The sequence below is a fragment of the Dryobates pubescens genome, chromosome 8 (assembly GCF_014839835.1).
Source record: "Dryobates pubescens isolate bDryPub1 chromosome 8, bDryPub1.pri, whole genome shotgun sequence".
Classification (NCBI taxonomy): Eukaryota; Metazoa; Chordata; class Aves; order Piciformes; family Picidae; genus Dryobates; species Dryobates pubescens.
This window is the reverse complement of record NC_071619.1, coordinates 41,472,208-41,487,307: the sequence shown is the minus strand read 5'-3', so window position 1 is coordinate 41,487,307 and position 15,100 is coordinate 41,472,208. Positions and strand designations below refer to the sequence as shown.

Sequence of the window (15,100 nt, the reverse complement as noted above, 5' to 3'; positions counted from 1 at the left end):
CTGGGGACAGTCTGAATAGAATAGAATAGAATAGAATAGAATAGAATAGAATAGAATAGGCCAGGCCAGACCAGACCAGGTTGGAAAAGACCTTTGAGATCATCAAGTCCAACCTGTCACTCAACACCATCTGATCAACTAAACCATGGCACCAAGTGCCTCATCCAGTCTCTTCCTAAACACCTCCAGTGATGGTGACTCCACCACCTCCCTGGGCAGCACATTCCAATGGCCAATCTCTCTTTCTGTGAAGAACTTCTCCTTATCATCCAACCTAAACAAGAAAATTTGTCACAATGAGAACAATCATCCATTGGACTAATCTCCTCAGGCAAGAGCACTGCACCTCCACACCATATCTCTGAGTCTTTGAAACACCTCCAGAGAAGGGTATTCCACCACCCTGGTTCATCTTCAGCCAGCTGTTGATTAGCACCCCAAAGTCTTTCTCTGCTGGGCAGCTTTCCATCCACAGCCCCAAGCCTGGAGCATTGCATGGGAGTGTTTTGATGCAGGTGCAGGACCCAGCACTTGTTGAATCTCATACAGGTGGCCTCAGCGTTTTGATCCAGTCTTTCCAGGTTCCTCTAAGAGCCATCCTACTCTCAAGCAGATCAGTGCTCCCTCCCAGCTTAGTGTCATCTGCAAACCTACTGAGGGTGCACTCAATCCCTTTGTCCCTATCATTGATAATTAGTGCTGCTGGAGTGTATCACAGTGTCACAGTACAGTAGAGGTTGGAATCATAGAATCAGTAAAGTTGGAAAATACCTCAAACATCAGCAAGTCCAACCTGTCACCCAACACCTCATGACTAAGTAAACCATGGCTTCAAGTGCCACATCCAATCCCCTCTTGAACGCCTCCAGGGACAGTGACTCCACCACCTCCCTGGGCAGCACATTCCAATGGACAATCACTCTCTCTATGAAGAATTTCTTCCTCACATCCAGCCTAAACCTCCCCTGGCACAGCTTGAGACTGTGTCCTCTTCTGGTTCTGGTTGCCTGGGAGAAGAGACCAACCCCCACGTGGCTACAGCCTCCCTTCAGGTAGTTGGAGACAGCAAGAAGGTCTCCCCTGAGCCTCCTCTTCTCCAGGCTAAGCAGCCCCAGCTCCCTCAGCCTCTCCTCACAGGGCTGTGCTCCAGACCTCTCCTCAGCCTTGTTGCCCTTCTCTGGACACATTCAAGTGGCTTGGTATCCTTCTTAAATTGAGGGGCCCAGAACTGGACACAGTATAGAATAGAATCATAGAATCAATAAGGTTGGAAAAGACCTCAAAGATCATCAAGCCCAACCTGTCACCACAGACCTCATGACTACTAAACCATGGCACCAAGTGCCACGTCCAATCCCCCCTTGAACACCTCCAAGGGACAGTGACTCCATCACCTCCCTGGGCAGCACATTCCAATGGCTAACAACTTTCTGTGAAGAACTTTCTCCTCACCTCAATCCTAAACCTCCCCTGGTGCAGTTTGAGACTGTGTCCTCTTGTTCTGATGCTCTCCAACCACCCTGACCCCAGCCTGTAGCACTGCGTGGGGTTGTTGTCAAAGTGCAGCACCCACCACTTAGATGTTTTAAATCTCATGCCTTTGGACTCTGCCCATCTGTCCATCCTGTCAAGGTCCCTCTGGAGAGCCCTTCTACCCTCTAACAGACCAACACCTGCTCCCAACTTGGTGTCATCTGCAAATTAACTAATGGTGGAAGTGACCTGAGGGGATCATCAGGTCCATTCAATGCATTCAGTGTCCAAAGCACGCCCGTAGCTTGTTCTTGACCTCACTGAAGAATTTAATAGACATGGATAAACAGTTTTCTCATCTCCAATATTATGGATTTTGACTTTTCTGTAGTTTGTTTTGTGACATTTTGCATATAAATGCAGAGCATTAAAATAGATTCTGAATTCCTGCCTCCAGGTTTCTGAGCATGCACAACTTGCCTGGATTCTTGGGTGCTTAACTAACGTGCCACGTCTGCTGCGCTTGCCCCAGTGGAAGGTATGGACAGTTTCAGAAGCTGAAAGGAAACATACAGTGTTGAACTGCTGTCCTTTAAATGCTTGTTGTCTGTGAAGCACCACCTGTATCTTGGTGATCCTTGCTGTAGGTATTAAGTGATTCTCTAGTCCTGCAGTGGAAGAAGGAAAATGTGTCTTTCCAGGTCTATTGCCATCAGTGAACATTTTTCCTGCTGGAAGCTACAAGTTCATGGTTTTGGCAGACACTTGGAGAAACTGCACTAAACAGGAGGTTTGTTTAGTGATGTTGAACTGGTTTTGCTTGAAGTTATCTCAATGCTTATTTAACAGTGCAGAACAACTGCAAGATTCTGCAGTGGGAACCTCAAGCCTTGGTGGTTAAGGAGTTTCAGGAAGAGCTTTTTTGTTTGTTTTGCCACTGTGAAAAGTGGCTGCTCTGTAGATTTTCCAGATGAGGGTGCAATAGAAGCCCAAGCTGGGAGAGGGATATAGAAGTTATAAATGTTAAATACATCCTGAGTGATAAAGTTAAATGTTTGCCTTTACAGTTTTCAAATGTTCATCTTCTTAATCTTGGTACTGCATCGGTGTGACTGCATCAGTGGAGTTCTTGCCTTCAATTTCCTTGCACTTTATTTTGGCCTTTATTAAACAGAGAAACTAAGAGGCAGGAGGGAGAAGTATCAAAAAAGAAAGGGGGAAAAAAAAAACCTTAAGAGCATTTTGGCTTGCAGAGTTCAGAGCAGTCTTAAATACCTCCAGATGTTTTCTTTTTTCCTGTTTTTCTTCTTAATTAAATAAAAACAGTAAAAAGTCAAATACAGCAACCAGTGTTAATGCATGGCATAGATTAAAGCCAACCTTTTCAAGCTTTAGGTTCTAAAGTTAAGCTCTTAAATCCAACTTTGACTGGATAGACTTTCGACATCTCCAGAGAGGTGTTACAGGTGCTAGGCTTGCCACACTAGGTCCCCTGAACCTTGGAAATGCAGACAGAAGGCAGGATCTGTATGAGAGACTGAGGAAAATCTAAAGATATATGGACAGAAGATTTTTAAGAGGAGGATTGTTTAAAGGTATATTGTAAGGTTTAGTGTATTGTTAAAAGCAGGTGGGGGGAAAGGGTAAGCCATTACCAGAACAGAATGAGTATCTGTAGCCTGATGATCTTGATGTGAATGTTCCATATCCTGGTGCATTAAAGGACTCAAGGACAGTGGGTGGATTGTGGGGAACAGCATGAACTAAATGTCAAGAATGCTGGGCTGTGATTCTAAGGAGTTCTGGGTTCTCCTAGCTGTCACTGATTCTCCCAGTGACCCTGTGTGGTCACTACATTTTGATCTCTTTCCTGTGAAATACAGATATTAATGCCTTTTCATATACTTGCTATAAAGTGTTGAATTTGCATTCCTTCTGAAAATGCTATTTACAAATGAATGGTTGTCAACACCAAGTACAGTACCCCAGCCTGGTTGTTTTCTGTTTGCAATGGGGTTTGTTAGTAAGGCTGCAAACAGAAAGAAAACACTGTGATGTCTGGGTTATGCAGGGAAATTCATCAATACAGGTCATAAAATGGGCTGTGTGTGTTCACAAGGAGTGGATTTTACAGGGCACACCTTTCTCTAGAGCACAGTAAGTTACCCAGATTAGCCAGAATTCTAGTTAATTGATTAAACTCTCAGACTGTGATACTGTTAGCCAAAAGCTGAACCCTCTCTGTTTTCCTTTTGCACACAGACAAAGCGTGCCAGCCAGAATAACGAAGGGACTGCGGGTTTGTTGACTTACCCTGTGCTTCAAGCAGCAGATATTTTGCTCTACAAGTAAGAGGCAGAATGTGAGCCTGTGGGCAATGTCTGTTCAGCTGCATGAGAATGAATGTTCATCAGGTCAACATGTTAACTTATTAAGTTGGGGGAGCTGGGTGTGATTAGATCAGAAGGTTGGAAATGGATGACAGCTTCTTTTTTTCACCTCTCAAAGTGGCTGGTTGAAAGTCTAACTCGGTTTGAAAACAACTGGCAAGCCTGTGCAGAGAAAAAAGCTAGTCACTTCAGAATAAGTCTTGGGAAATTATAGCACATTGGTGTTTAATTATACATATTACATGTTCATGCAGATCCATAAACTAATTTTTTAACAGCTGTGCTTCATGGGGTTCAGTGTGGAACTACTTAAACTGGCTGCATGTGCTATATCCAGCTTGTGTTGGATCCTCTGTAGGCATGTTGATACTGATGAAAACGTAAATCATTCACTTAATTGTGATACCTGAGCTAATTGGATTTTCTCTGGGGTATGCTATGTTCTGCAATGGAAATGCACTCTAATATTTTGGTGTCACAGCAACCCCATGTGGCACTGCAGGCCTGGGGCAGAGTGAAAAGCTGTCCAGCAGAGAAAGACCTGGGGATGCTGATCAACAGCCTGCTGAACGTGACCCAGCATGTGCCAAGCTGGCCAAAAGCATCCTGGCCCATATCAGATTCTGTGAAGGCATTCCCCAGTTTGTAGCTTGGCTGGTGGACCTTACAGTGCATTGTTGTGACTGGTTGTAGTTCATATGTAATGGGTTGGGGCAGGTCCCCTCCCCACCACAGGCAGAAATAACGACTCAGGCAAACGGATTGCAAAAGTGATGAAAGTTTAAATGGAAAGCAGTGAATGTTACAGAAAACCCAAAGCGCAGTGACAAAGAAAGATCCCATCCCCACCTGAGGGTGCATGCAAAACCCCCAGGGCTCCTTCTTCCCCCTCCCTCTGCTGGGCTAGTCTCAGCTGGCCAGGCCTGAGACTGCCCATCCCCCTGTGGCCTTGGGCCCAATCCGGCCCATGGCCGGGAGATCTCTCCCCCAGTTACCAAGTCTCGGAGAGGGAAGGAAAGAGGCAGTGCCAGACTCCGCACTGGATCTTATAGTGGTGCAAAGAATTATGGTAGGAAATACACAATTTCCTGTGTCCATCCCTCTGGGCTGGACTTCTGGACACAGGAAGTGAATGCACCAGGGGGGCACCCAGCTCAAACTACAACATTCATAATATGTTTTAAACTGTCTCGGTAAGTAAATGTTAGACACGGTGCTCTATGTGATAATTATTTTCATGTTCTGAGTGCATGTACTGCATGGAATTGTTCTGATGTTGTGAATATTTGTTGGGACAGAGGAGTAACACACAACACTGAGGACAAGGACTTTAGGAGGACAGAGTAAGCAAGATTAGCCTGTTGTTAACCCAGAAAAATACACCCAGAGAAATTAAATCCTAAGTGATCATTATTAGGGGGAAACAGTAATGTTAGGAAACCAGTAGGTGGCCTTTCCAATTCACTTGAATTTTAACTAAAAATAATGGGAAGTAAGCAACAATTTGAACATGAAAGTGATCTTCTAAGCAGTGAGCCCCATTTTGTGGTCAAGCAGTATTTAAGGGTGAAATTCAGACAGATTTTTCAGAAATCCCCTTGCTTTGATAGAGCTCACCCATGTATGTCTCTTCCATATCCACCAGGCTCATGTGATTCATCCTTCCTTGAAGCCTGTGGCTTGTTTGCTACCATGTGTATTAACAGCAGGCTGTCCAGACAGAGCCCAAAACAAGGAAGCAAAAGAGAAACAACATCCCTTTGAAGAAATTTGACATAATATCTTCAAGAAGAAATGTTTCAATGTGAAAACATAATATAGGGAACAATAATCAGGGAGCGGTGGAAACACAAAAAGGGAATGGCGGTCATGAAGGAAAATTAAAAGAGCTGGAGGAGGGGGGAGAAACTGCTCACTCAGATGAACCAAGGATCAAAGAGACAGGGAAATGGACAGAAGGTAAATATATGATAGAAAGGAATACCAATAGAACCAGGACAGAAATATTTAAAAAATAGCAACAAAAAAAAAAACAAACCCTAAAATAAATAAATAAGAAGGAAATGCAAAGACTGAAGCAGAGGCCTTGCTAAAGGCAATATGTTTTCAGTTTAGTGGCAACCTCTGTGAATATGGAACCATTCTGGCATATGGAACCATTTCTTTTGACCTGCTTAAAATATATTGGTTTTTCTTTCTGTAAGTTGTAGGCCACTATTATTTCCTGTTGGCTACTGTACTGTTTCTTGGTTTGCCTTGATGGCTGTTTGGTGGGGGGATAGAGGTGGACGAAGGAGACTCCTGGATGTCAGCCCAGCAATTCCAGCTTGGGAGGAAGGAGTACCGTGTTGAACCAAAATTTTCTGGGAACTTAAAAAGATGCATAGTGAACTTTCTTATGCTGGAATGGGTCCAGGATTCAGAGCTGAATACCCCACAAGACTTAGGAAAAAAACAATCTGCCTGGGGGGAAGGGAGAGTAATCAAAAGCTGGCAAGACTTCAGGTCTGCCTCATCTAAAAGGATCATGCATTTTTAGCGAGTATGATTAACTGTGGGAAAGAATCACCAGGGGAAGTACTGGATTCTTCACCTCCTCAAGTCCTCTGATGCAGATTGTGTTTTCTTCCAGAACTGCCTTCAAGCTTTTGAGTTCAGTACAGAAGATCAAATGAGCCTTTGATCCTCACAGTTCTAATCGATGAATGATAACACTTGTGGCAATAGAGGCACTGGCCCACGTGATAGTTATGCAGTGGTGACCCATGAGGAAGAGCTGCTCTCTTCTTTCCTTCCCTTGATAAATTCACTTCTCAACAACAGTAATGTTTTCCTGAGATTTGACAAGGCAAGATGCCTGCCCTTTATGCCTTGCAGATCTTTCTTTCTTTGTGCACTGTAACACGTGCTTTTTGATCTCTAAAGAGACAGCAGGAGATAGTAGGAAAACCTTCCTTTGAGCTGAGTTGAAGGCTTTGCTCTTACCAAGTCTCTTTACCATATATGTTTTCACAAAGAGCTATTTTTGCCCTTGAAGATGTACTTCAGCACAAAAGGTGTATTTCAGCACAAAACCCAGCCTTATCCTGGGATACAGTCACTTTGGAATGTTGTTCCCACAGCACCTATCTCTGTTGTTCCCACAGCACCTATCTCTGTTGTTCCCACAGCACCTCTAGCTGAGACTGATTGTTTGGCTCAGTCTGGCCCTCAGTCATGGCAGAAGCTGTGACAGTCTTGAGTAACATTTCTGCAGAACCAGAGAGCTTTGCTGAGTTTCCTGTATCTGTCTTTTATTAAAAGGTCGACACATGTTCCCGTTGGAGAAGATCAAGTCGTGCACCTGGAACTAGCCCAAGATATAGCACAACATTTCAACAAGAAATATGGAGAATTCTTTCCTGTGCCCAAAACCATTTTAAGTGAGCTTGTCTTGGTTTTTGGTTTGTTGGGTTTGGCTTTCCTTTTTTTCTTTCTTCCCCCTCAACTGCCCTTCAAGGGTGACGGTGGACTTAAATGTTATGGAATGAGCTGCAGGTACCAAGAAAAAGCAGCAAAACGATGCAGAGGGAGTGGAAAATTAAAAACTGACAAGAAGAGGCTAGAAGCTGTGAAATTGAACTCTCAAGCTAGACATCAGGCTGTACAAATCCCCAGTAGAGGAATGTATGCGACGTCTGGTATTCTAGTCCAGGGGGCCAGATGCATTCTGCTGCTGCCAGTCAGCCTTGCTTTTCAAGTGTTGGACCTTTTAAGAGGAGGGTCTCTGCTTCGTGTTGCTAGCTCAGGAGAGATGTAAGCCACAAGATGACACCTTTGGCAAGCAGAGTTTTTCACTGCCTGAGTGGCAAATGTTTACAGTAAGCACACCAAACAGCTTGTGGCTGTGTTGGGACAGCGGTCAAAAACGTTGAAGCGCGTTTAATACCTCTGCTTGCATGTTTCAGTCAGGGCCTCTTACAGAGCTTGAGACTTTCAGTTTTTGATCTGAGACTCAGGCAGACTTATAAGGCAGATCTCAGCCATTTTTGAGCGATAAGGTCATAGGCCGGGGGGTGAAGAGGAGTCAGATGGCGCAAATGGCATGTTTGCTAAGGAACGTGAAGAATTGGGCAAGGAAGAAGCATTGCATCTTTGTTGTGAGTAATGCAGAGGAATGCACAGCAGAGACCTTCGCCCCCAAAAGGGCAGGGAGCTCTCACCTTCGAGAAGGCAGGCAGTAATAAACCTTTCTCAATTTTCAAGCCTCGGTGGCAAAAGTGTTAGACCCAGAGTGGAGGTTCAAGAGTGCTAGGTGCTGCAAGCTCTTCAGTTTCTAATGAGCAATTAAATAATGAGGAGCTGAGTGTAGCTTGTGATGCAGATGAGATGTTTCCTGAGAAGTAAAAAGCTCAGTTTGTTGCTGGCTTTCATTATTGTTTCAAAGCAAAACAAAAAATGATCAATTTTCCACTTTCCTCATGAAAAGATATCTTCATAAGTTCACAGGTATGTGCAAAGCAATAAAATATCCTAGATGAACAGAGGAGTACAGGCTCACAAGCTGTAGACAGTGAGATTACCTGAACTCCTCCTTCAAATGTACAGAAAAGAGAGAAACTCTTCTAAAAGGTGATTCAAAAGAGATGGCTTTTTGGGGCAGTCTGAATGGTAGTCTGGAAGAACTTTCATCCTTTTGCTGAGTATGTGTGCAGTCTGTGAGGAATATGTGGGAAATGAGTATTAGGTATCTGAAAATACATAGTGTGAGCTGGAGGGCCAACCCAGAGTGTGGTGGTGAATGGTGCTGCATCCAGCTGGCAGCCAGGCACTAGTGGTGTGCCCCAGGGATCAGTGCTGGGCCCCATCCTGTTCAATATCTTTATTGATGATCTGGATGAGGGGATTGAGTCCATCATCAGTAAATTTGCAGATGACACCAAGCTGGGAGCAGGAGTTGATCTGTTAGAGGGTGGAAGAGCTCTGCAGAGGGACCTCACCAGGCTGGACAGATGGGCAGAGTCCAAGGGCATGAGTCTGAACACATCCAAGTGCCAGGTTCTGCACATTGGCCACAACAACCCCATGCAGTGCTACAGGCTGGGGTCAGAGTGACTGGAGAGCAGCCAGGCAGAAAGGGACCTGGGGATACTGGTTGATAGTAGGCTGAAGATGAGCCAGCAGTGTGCCCAGGTGGCCAAGAAGGCCAATGGCATCCTGGTCTGCATCAGGAACAGTGTGGCCAGCAGGAGCAGGCCCCTGGTTAGGCCACACCTTGAGTCCTGTGTCCAGTTCTGGGCCCCTCAGTTTAGGAAAGATGTTGAGATGCTGGAAGGTGTCCAGAGAAGGGCAACAAAGCTGGGGAGGGGTCTGGAGCACAGCTCTGTGAGGAGAGGCTGAGGGAGCTGGGGTTGCTTAGCCTGGAGAAGAGGAGGCTCAGGGCAGACCTTATTTCTGTCTAAAACTACCTGAAGGGAGGTTGTAGGCAGGTGGGGGTTGGTCTCTTTTCCCAGGCAGCCAGCACCAGAACAAGAGGACACAGTCTCAAGCTGTGCCAGGGGAGATTCAGGCTGGATGTTAGGAAGAAGTTCTTTATGGAAAGAGAGATTGGCCATTGGGATGTGCTGCCCAGGGAGGTGGTGGAGTCACCATCACTGGAGGTGTTTAGGAAGAGCCTGGATGAGGCACTTGGTGCCATGGTTGAGTTGATGAGATGGTGTTGGGTGATAGGTTGGTCTCGATAATCTCAAAGGTCTTTTCCAACCTGGTTAATTCTATTCTATACTGTATCTGACAATATGTAGTATAAGTACTTTATCAGTGACACTTTGTGTACAACATGAGTCCTTTCTTGGTGAAAGCTTTGGTTGAAGCTGTGCTTTGCACTCTTCCCCTGATGCTACTATTCTGTTTCATGTACACACATGTATCTCAATAGCTTGTACAACACCCACACCTTTCTTATTTGAACAGTGCTTTCCCTCATAACTGAGCTAAGTAGTCTTCAGTTAGGGACTGAATATAACTGTTTTAATAACTGTCTTTGTTTATGAAAATTACCAAGAGGTTTGGGGTGGAAGAGTTTCCTAATGTAAGAAGATTAGCTGTTTTGGAATTCTTTTATAGCAATGGACTTGTTTCAGAACCCTTCAGTCATGTGCAGTCCAGGCTTTCCAGGTAACTTGTCCCCAGTGCCAGGAATACAAAGGGAGAGATTCTTTTCAGGAAAAAACAGCCACCAAAAGTGTTAGGAAATCATAGAATCATAGAATCAACAGGGTTGGAAAAGGCCTCAAAGATCATCAAGTCCAACCTGTCACCCAAGACCTATAACTGCTAGACCATGGCACCACGTGCCACATCCAGTCCCCTCTTGAACACCTCCAGGGATGGTGACTCCACCACCTCCCTGGGCAGCACATTCCAATGGCTAACAACTCCCTCTGTGAAGTGTCCCAGCAGAAGTTCCATTTCACGAGGGGAGAAAAGGAGCAGGCTTTCATTTAGCTTATGAGAAAAGATAATGCAGAGAGCTTCATCATCTTGCTGCCTCAAAGCGTTCTTAGCAGTTGTAAGAAATGATTGCCTATGCGTGGTCATAACTCTCCCTTTCTCTTTTTAAGGTGCAAACAAAATAAAGTCCCTCAGAGACCCAACAGTGAAGATGTCCAAGTCAGACCCGCAGAAGTTAGCTACGGTAAGCATCGCAGACAGCCCCGACGAGATAGCGCTGAAATTCCGCAAGGCCGTCACTGACTTCACCTCTGAGGTGAGCTACGACCCAGCCGCTCGCCCTGGTGTCTCCAATTTGGTGTCCATTCATGCTGCAGTGACGGGACTTAGCATCAAAGAAGTGCTGCACCAAGCTCTTGGCCTTGACACGGCGCAGTACAAAATGGTGGTGGCGGAGTCGGTTATCCAGAAGTTTGCGCCGATCAGGAGCGAAATCAAGAAACTGCAGGAAGACAAATCCCATCTGATGAAAGTTTTGGAGGATGGAGCAGAAAAAGCCAAAGAGCTGGCTGCCCCCATCTATCAAGAAATCAGGAGACTGGTGGGATTTCAGTAGAAACTGCTGAGCAGCTACAGAACTTGTGTTTCCTGGGACAGATGTTTTGTTATTTGCATCTTCTCTTGAATCAAAACATTAGGGGTCTTTTTGGGGGAAAAAAATCCAATAGGATATTGAAGGTGTTTACATTAAAAAATCAGGAAGCCTGTTGTTCCTTTATTGGTCCAGCATTGCAGGCCTATGGCGCAGGCCTATGGTGCAAGTATCACAGTATAACTAAGGTTGGAAGAGACCCCAAGGATCATCGAGTCCAACCTGTCCCAACAGACCTCACAACTAGACCATGGCACCAAGTGCCACGTCCAATCTCCCCTTGAACACCTCCAGGGATGGTGACTCCACCACCTCCCTGGGCAGCACATCCCAATGACGAACGACTCGCTCAGTGAAGAACTTTCTCCTCACCTCGAGTCTAAACCTCCCCTGGCACAGCTTGAGACTGTGTCCCCTTGTTCTGGTGCTGGTTGCCTGGGAGAAGAGACCAACCCCTTCCTGGCTACAACCTCCCTTCAGGTAGTTGTAGAGAGCAATAAGGTCTCCTCTGAGTCTCCTCCAGGCTAAACAATCCCAGCTCACTCAGCCTCTCCTCACAGGGCTGTGCTCAAGGCCTCTCCCCAGCCTTGTTGCCCTTCTCTGGACACGTTCAAGTGTTTCAATGTCCTTCTTAAACTGAGGGGCCCAGAACTGGGCACAGGACTCAAGGTGTGGCCTAACCAATGCAGAGTACAGGGGCACAATGACCTACCTGCTCCTGCTGGCCACACTATTCCTAATACAGGCCAGGATGCCATTGGCCCTCTTGGCCACCTGGGCACACTGCTGGCTCATGTTTAGGCGGGTGTCAGTCAGCACCCCCAGGTCCCTCTCTGTTTGGCAGCTCTCAGCCACTCTGACCCCAGCCTGTAGCTCTGCATGGGGTTGCTGTGGCCAAAGTGCAGCACCCGGCACTTGGACTTATTAAATGCCATCCTGTTGGACTCTGCCCAGTATAGCACAGTAAAGTAAAGCATGGAAGAAGAAGGGATAGGAAAGGCAGAAGTGCATAGCAAGGGAACTGCTACAACTGATATAAATTCGGAGTGCCTTGTTGGCATGGACTCATTGGTCCCCTATGAGTGACCACACATCACACTATTATAGATTATTGGTCCAACTCCTGATGACACGCCAGGTTTGTTGATGCAGGTGCATGTCCTGTTGTCCCAAGATAACTTGCTGTGTTTATAGCTACCAGTGACTGTCAGGAAGAGAAATCCATCGGTGACGGGGGTGAGGGAAAGACTCGCAGCAATCAATATGATTGATAAGCAAGCTTCAACTTCATTGTTCCACACTTCCTTATTTATAGTCTTATCTTATACATAGTTAATTCTATTTTAATTTAACACACACTATTGGTTACTTTCTAAAAGGTTACATCATTGCTTTCACTACTCTGTGGAATTTCCTAATTGCTCTTTTTCCCAGATCTTCACCTACTTCTTATCTTGTTTGCCTTCCTTCTCAAGGGCAGCTTGACTTCAGCATACCAAGCATCAGAACTTTTCCACAACTCCTACTCCATTGCTATATTAATAACAGAAAGTCCTTCAAGGCCTGATTTGCACAGATGTTCAAACCATTTCCCAACAAGTGACCTGTTCTAGTTACATGCTGCAGGCACAGCACTGTTTGGTGCACTGCTAGCTGGCTCTGCACTTATGCTGAGCATGGCCTACCACCATGTCAGGCTCTAGGCCTGCACTGCCAGATTGCTCACACTGCTCGTTGCTGGCACTGCCACAGAAGCCAGTGTGAAAAAGTGTTCATATTTCTAGTGGGACCGGTCAGATTCCATGGACAGAGGCACTCACACACTTACAGAAGCAAAGCCTTCAGCGTGTACCTTTATTGATTCCCAAACACAACCAGACTCAGTGTAGTTACAGAAGCCAGGGTCTAGGTGCTACTGCTTTTCCACCTTGCATCTGTGCTGGTCAGAGGCTGGTAAGTGTGATTCTTCTTAGGCATCCCTGGGGGGGCGATGCAGGCCCTCAGTCTTACAGTTGCCCAAGCTCCTGGGGGGAACTTGCCCCTTTTTTTGTATGGCAGTCCAGCCCCTGTCCCTGCACGTTGTGGAGAGAGGTGCCAAACTCCACCTCCACGTACTTCACAGTATCACAGTGTAACTAAGGTTGGAAGAGACCCCAAGGATCATCAAGTCCAACTTGTCACCACAGACCACATGGCTAGACCATGGCACCAAGTGCCACGTCCAGTCTCCTCTTGAACACCTCCAGGGATGGTGACTCCACCACCTCCCTGGGCAGCCCATTCCAATGATGCATTCACACGTAACACTGAAAGTTCCTGCACATGCATCTGCTAGATTTGGGGAGCCACAGGCACTGGTGGGGTACTAAAATTCCAGCTATTGTTTTCCCAATTGTCCTTGCATGCTCTCCTAATCAGCCTTGCCTTCAAGACTCCCTCCTGCTGGTTCCTTATCTCAGAGCAGCATATTCTGCCTACTGAGGGGAGAATGTTTGTAGGCCAACAATGGACCATTTCCCAATTAACTCATTCTAATATATGCCATGTTAACCTGTCCTCATAGAATCATAGAATCAATGAGGTTGGAAAAGACCTCAGAGATCATCAAGTCCAACCTATCACCCAACACCTCATAATTAACTAAACCATGGCTTCAAGTGCCACATCCAATCCCTTTTTGAACACCTCCAGGGATGGTGACTCCACCACCTCCCTGGGCAGCACATTCTAATGGCCAATCTCTCTGGGAAGAACTTTCTCCTCACTTCCAGCCTAAACCTCCCCTGGCACGGCTTGAGACTGTGTCCTCTTGTTTTGGTGCTCGTTGCCTGGGAGAAGAGACCAACCCCCACCTGGCTACAGCCTCCCTTCAGGTAGTTGTAGACAGCAGTAAGGTCTCCCCTGAGCTGCTTCTCCAGGCTAAACAAGAATCTAGCAGAAAGACTTGTAATCATTTCAAGAATAATCTTAGCTGTGCATGTGATCTTATTACAGATAGACAACGCATCTCAGAATCACAGAATCATTTTGGTTGGAAAAGACCTCAGAGATCATCAAGTCCAAACATTATCCAACTCTATCAAGCCTGGTGGTAAACCATGTCCCTCAGCACCACATCTATGACAAAGAAGACTCCATTTAAGCTCATACTAAAAACTCTTGTTTAATATTCATGGTGCACTGCAGACAGAGAGGAATTTTAATAGTTTCAGAAAAACCTCATTGGTGGTTGAGTGTATTCATGAATAAGAACAAGAGGAAACAGTCTCAAGCTGCACCAGGGGAGGTTTAGGCTGGGTGTTAGGAAGAAGTTCTTCATAGAAAGAGAGATTGGCCATTGGAATGTGCTGCCCAGGGAGGTGGTGGAATCACCATCACTGGAGGTGTTTAGGAAGAGACTGGATGAGGCACTTGGTGCCATGGTTTAGTTGATTAGATGGTGTTGGGTAATAGGTTGGACTGGATGATCTCAAAGGTATTTTCCAACATGGTTAATTCTATTCTATTCTATTCTATTCTAACAGGCTTACAAATCAAAATGTTCAGGGTAATAAAGAGAGAATTTACTGCTTCTCCCTGTCATATCTGTGAAAGCATCATTTAGTGTCTGCGTCCAGCTGGTGTGAAGAGAGTTGGCATGTCTTATGGATGGAGATATCCATAGTCCAAAATTCACTGTGACTGCTGTGCTAGATGTCCTCTTTGCTAATCACTCCAAAGAATTCATAGACTGGACTTGAATTTCATTTCTGCTACCTGTGCCATCCTGCTGGTCACATTTGAGGTGGGAAATGAGGTGTGCTTCAGATGTTCTTATTCAGCCTGATGATTGATTTTGGAAGGAGCTTTAGGATTTTTAGTTCAGCATCAGGAGCAGGACTTCTTTAGGAAAGATGCAGTGGGAAAAGATGTAATTCTGTGTGAAACACAACTTAGACTGAGAAATCTGAGAAGTTTCTGTAAAATTGACATAATCACTTGTTTAGAAAATTATGCTGAGGTCAGAGTCAGAATAGGATAGAGTAGAGTAGTATAAAATAGAGTAGAGTAGAGATAGAATAGAATAGAGTAGAGATAGAATAGAATAGAATAGAATAGAATAGAATAGAATAGAATAGAATAGAATAGAATAGAATAGAATAGAATAGAATAG

General features: G+C 45.4%; 1 protein-coding gene across 1 annotated transcript in view; it reads left to right on the top strand.

Moving 5' to 3' along the window:
- The window catches only part of WARS2 (tryptophanyl tRNA synthetase 2, mitochondrial), a 63,474-nt gene extending 52,489 nt beyond the window's left edge, over window positions 1-10,985 (top strand). The window contains exons 3-6 of the mRNA XM_009903466.2: window positions 1,931-2,011; window positions 3,736-3,821; window positions 7,167-7,285; window positions 10,466-10,985. Of these exons, the coding sequence (XP_009901768.2) occupies window positions 1,931-2,011; window positions 3,736-3,821; window positions 7,167-7,285; window positions 10,466-10,911 (732 nt within the window). The 3' untranslated portion in view covers window positions 10,912-10,985. The remainder of the gene's footprint in view (window positions 1-1,930; window positions 2,012-3,735; window positions 3,822-7,166; window positions 7,286-10,465) is intronic.
- The last annotated feature ends 4,115 nt before the right edge of the window (window positions 10,986-15,100 follow it).